Source organism: Plenodomus lingam (assembly GCF_022343315.1).
Source record: "Plenodomus lingam strain CAN1 chromosome Unknown contig_3, whole genome shotgun sequence".
Taxonomy (NCBI): domain Eukaryota; kingdom Fungi; phylum Ascomycota; class Dothideomycetes; order Pleosporales; family Leptosphaeriaceae; genus Plenodomus; species Plenodomus lingam.
In genome coordinates this window covers 2,814,848-2,819,779 of record NW_027093944.1, presented here as the reverse complement: position 1 = coordinate 2,819,779, position 4,932 = coordinate 2,814,848, and the positions used below count along the sequence as shown (strand labels likewise).

Below are 4,932 nucleotides of genomic sequence, written 5' to 3'. Positions count from 1 at the left end.
CATAATATTTAGTTAACCTCGCTTAGCTAGCTAGTAGAGCTTGGCACAGCCTAACCCCATGCTGAATACAAGTTCACGCAGCGCTAATTCCATGGTCATATGAACTGCGCCCTCCTTACGCCATTTCTATCCCAGACAGCGATGCAGCCACTCTAGCGCAGAACAAAACGGAACGTCTGCTTTTACGCCAATCCATCAGTACCTAGACACATTGCCCAGAACCTCATTCGCAGTCTCATTCACATTCTCATTCACATTCTCCTCATCCCTGGGCACGTGCATCACCACCACCCGACACCTTTCATCCGGCGTTGATGCTGATGATTACCCACTGCCAACCGACACTAGGACACCTGGTAAGGTACGGTCCCATTCAGGGCGAGGCTTACATACACACCAACACCAACAACGCACGTGCTCACGTATACCCGTGCATCCTTCATCCATCGCATACAGCACAGGCATCGCCATTCTCTTTCGCTTCCACCCCTCCCCTTGAAGGAGCACCTCAACGCCCTCTCCCGCCCCCAGCCGCAACCTGACCGGCAGTAACTATCCTGACCACACCTCACCACCTTCCTGTCCCTCCCCTCCCCCACACCACCCCACCACCTTCACCTCGGCCTGCTGGCCCGCTCCAATGAAGGCAGCACGACAAGCCTGTCGCCCAAAACACCAAGTTCTCGTCCTCAAATGCTACCCCAAATTCACAAAGTCGACGGCTCCTGCGCGCGCCAACTCGTCGGAGCTCTCGTACCTCCTCTACTACGCCAGCACGCGACGCAGCAAATTGCAGAAAGTCTGCGCCTTCCTCGATAAGCGCGCAACCAAGGATGTGTGGAAGAATAGCACGGGCAGTGTTTCGGTGACGCTGCAGATTGTCAAGGCGTTGATTGAAAAGTGTCCACGCGATCTACCGCTGTATGCCGATGCCGTCTTGTGCATCTTGAGAACCATTTTGGGGAGCGGGGTCATAGACATGGTGGAGGAGAGTGTGCCGACGTTTGAGGCACTGTGCAGACATCAGGAACCTGCGGCGCTGGCAGCGGATGGCGAGTACATTAGACTCTACGAGGAGGTCGTACAGGCCTATGCACAGTTCGCTGCAAAGGAAACACTCAAGACGGGCAAGACGCCGGTGAGTTGGCCGGTTGCAATCAGGTATCGCAAGGCGGGCCTCATGGCACTCAAGGCCGTGGGCAGCTCAGAGAGCCTGGGCAGCCAGACGGGGAGGCAGCTGCAGGCGATTCTACCCGTCATCCTGCTCAATCTTTATGCCGAAGATGCCATCTATCTCAAGAGGTTGCAGGCGAGGGAGGCGGAGCAGGGTGAGCTTGAAAAGGACATGGTCATGAGGAGGAGGCAGAGCGTGTCTACTGCACGAACAGACGAGGACGAAGGCGGCGATGCGATTGCTGCGTCTGGCACCACAGAAGATGCGGATAAGCTGGCAGAAGAGGAGGTGGGTGTACTGGCACTTCAGGCAATAAGAAATATCTTTCAAGGGGTGAACCGTGGACTCTTGCGCTTTGCAACGTCGGCCGTCTTGGACTTTGTTGCAACCAAAGTCAAGTCGCCACAGCATGCCGAGGGCAGCAGCACGAGTTGGGCAACAACGCTCATGGCTACCATCTGCGCGTGGGCTCCTGTGCAGGACCGGTACACGATTCTCGTTGGCATCGTTGAAGCACTTGTTCGCAGTCCCATCGTCGAGGAGGACTTGGAGCGTCAGATTGTTTTGGCAGCCATCATTGACCATCTGCTTGCGTCCGCCATCAATTTCATCGGTCTTAGTGTCATGGATGTCCTCGTCGGTCTCATCTCTCACACACTACTATTACTCCAGCTCGGGGGTCCGGGCTCTACCATTCTTCCACATCATCAGCAAACTACATCAGTAATGGGCCCCGGAAACGATGCTGGTGGCCCGAGCTCCTCGGGCGACTCATCCGACCTGATCACGGAGGTTGTCAAGGAGCCCTCGGACGCCAGAGTGCAACTACTGGAGCTTATGCAGAAGAGCATGGCAGACTTGGCAACACATGTCTATTACACTGATCAAGTATCAGACATGGTTGAAGCCATACTAAGTCGTCTCAAACCATCGCGTCTATCTAGCATTTCTTCAACGGCAGATGCGATTCAGAACCCTGAAGGAGCGATAGATGCCGTCGCGGATTCGATCAACATGCAGGAGAAGAAGTATGTCGACCGCTTTTTCTCCTTTGAGACTGCGCGCATAACCGCCCTGGAGTCAGTCAAGGCCATTATCAATACTGCAAATGCTCGGCTACCAGGCAGCTCCTCTGCATCTGTTGCAAGAAGCAAAGTCGGCGTGAGTGTTTGGGAAGGCACACAATGGCTCCTACGTGATCCTAGTGGGAAAGTGCGGAAGGCTTATGTCGACGCATTGGTTACTTGGCTCAATTCGGAGAAAAAGAAGCAAGATTTGACAATTGTGGACAACTACAGAAGAAAAGAGAAGGAAGGCGAAAAGAGTGCATTGACCAGACGCGCCGTGTCGAATGCCTCGCCACGCGAAAAGGGCCCAAGGAAGGGCAAAGACACTTTTTTGTCGCTTGTTCACTTGGCCGTGTACGAGAATGCACTGCATTATGTCGATTCAGAAGCGGACTACCTGCTTCTCCATCTCCTCCTAACAACACTGGTCAACAGGCTGGGCGTCAACGCGGCAAGGACTGGCCTACCCATGATCATGCGCCTCCAAGAAGATATCGCCACCATCGACAGTCCTGGCGCCAAAGTTAGGTTAGGCAGTCTAGTCCATGGCTACCTCTGGGCGCTTAGCACAGCTCTTGACTTCGAAACCACCGCCGTCGGTCGCGCCTTACACAACGAAATCACACGCCGTAGCAACAAAGGTCTCTGGGTAAAAAGCATCAGCGTCCCGCCCATGCCCATCGACCTGATTCCCACCCCTCACCCCTCCACCTTTAGCCTCCCGAGCGAAGTCGTCGAAAAAGAAGCTCTCAAGCCCTTCGATAACCGTGAAGCGCTGGTCGAGAAGATATCGGACGGTTACGCATTGTCACTAAACTCACCTCCTTCATCACCTCCAGGATCTCCAGGCCGATCAATGTCAAACTCTAGCACCATGATTCCTGCCATCCATCAACCCACTCACCAGACTTCCAACCACAACGATGCGCCAAGCCTCTCATACAAGGTTCGTGAGGATCTGCTCGCAGAATGGTCACGTGATGCTTGTCTCGCTGCAAATTCCAAGGACTCTTCTTCTGCATCAATATCTGGCTCAAGAAGTGGAACGCACTACACTGCTACTCATAGGAGTAATTATCTCGGCGTGAATATTCCCAACAGTCGATTAGATAGTGGTACAAATTCTCCTGTCAGCCCTAGTCCTCGACGCGCCCACAGCCGCCCCCCAAGTGCTGCAGCATACGGTCTCATGGGTAGCCCGGGACGAAGTCGCAGTTCCGGCGGTGACTTGGGAAGTTCGAGTTCCGTCAGAAGTACTGTGCGTGTTGACGACTTGCGCCGGGCGCTTTCAACTAGTCACGGCGGCGCACCGCGATCGAGTTACAATCAGCGCGCTGCGAGTCAACATAGAAAAGAAATATTTGATGAGAGTGAGAGTGATAGTATGGTCAGTGTTCATTCGCTCTCCGATGCGTCCTTCTTGACTGCAGACCCGAGTGGCAATGGTGATCCTCGAGCCAGTGCAATCAGCGAGGGCCCAGAAACTCCCGCTGCAACCATGACGCCTAGGCCAGGAACGGCGACCACGAACTTACTGGGTATGGAGGGTGCACAGAGCTATGTTGACGCAAGGAAAATGGGCGCAGATACTGTCCCACCAGTTCCCCCCATCCCAGACGCCCTTCGCAGTTCTTCAGCGGTTGTCAGCCCTCTAAATCAGGACTTGGGCTTCAGACTCGATCAGCATAGTCCCAAATCTAGCTCACTGGGAGACTCGGATACAAGAGATTTTGCGGCAACACCTGAAGCTGGGGCCAACGGCGACGGCGCGACGAACGCTATGGTGAAGCAGGATAGAAGCGTCAAGAGCGGGACAAGCAGAGGGCGTAGTGGAGAGAGGAAGAACAGAGGGAGTGGGTCATTAAGAGCGGTGGATAAACCGGATTTCAAGATGTTTTTGGATAGTATTGGGGTTGATGAAGAGGAGGAAGAGGGGAATGGTAGGAATGCGGGAATAGAGGAGTTGGAAAGACATGGGGTTGGGAGGGCGCCGTACTAGGAGATCAGCCATGCCTCCTGAAGATCGATGAGAAAGTAAGATGAGGTGTCGGAGAGAGACGGAGACTTGCTGGTGTATAAAGGAAGAGTAATGGGTAGAGATGGAAGATAGGGAAGTTTTTATTGGGGAAGTGTGTGTTTACTGTAGATAATTCGTTCTTGCGCGTGTCACTCTAGCAATATTGGAAGTAGAATTGCTGATACAATGTAAATGTGTAGACACGTGCATGAACCCCAATCGCCAATCTGGCGTCTGTGGTCCTTTCTATGGATCTCTCATCTACATATGCTGCTTTTTCTTGATATCATTTGCGCCTTCACGGTGTGTGACTCAAGGCCGATATCGGTTATAGTCATGTAGAAGCCCAAGGGCACTTGTTGTAATGCCTTGTAGAGAGAAGTGCAGTAACCTGTAGTTGGCTGCCAATTTCGAAAAGAAAAGAATCACCAAGTTGCATGGACAACCTGTTTGTACATTGTGTTTAAAGTCGCAAAGGATAAACATCACACAGAGAAGTCGCGCTATCTGAATATCTCTTCACCGGTTAGACAAACTCCACATACACACCATCTGCTCACACAAGAAACGTCTTCCATGACACCATAAAGCAGGATCTCAGACCCATGTCCACATTCTCTCTTTGGAAGCAGAAACCAACTGCACGCCCATCTCCGCGCCTCAGCTATGCTCAA

The 4,932-nt window shown here is 52.9% G+C and overlaps 1 protein-coding gene across 1 annotated transcript; it reads left to right on the top strand.

Moving 5' to 3' along the window:
- Window positions 1-640: 640 nt before the first annotated feature.
- IAQ61_008282 (uncharacterized protein) lies at window positions 641-4,240 on the top strand (the record flags this gene model as incomplete). The annotated part of the gene is made up of 1 exon (XM_003840199.1): window positions 641-4,240. One exon carries the CDS (start codon window positions 641-643, stop codon window positions 4,238-4,240), a length of 3,600 nt encoding a protein of 1,199 aa, XP_003840247.1.
- Between the last annotated feature and the right edge of the window lie 692 nt (window positions 4,241-4,932).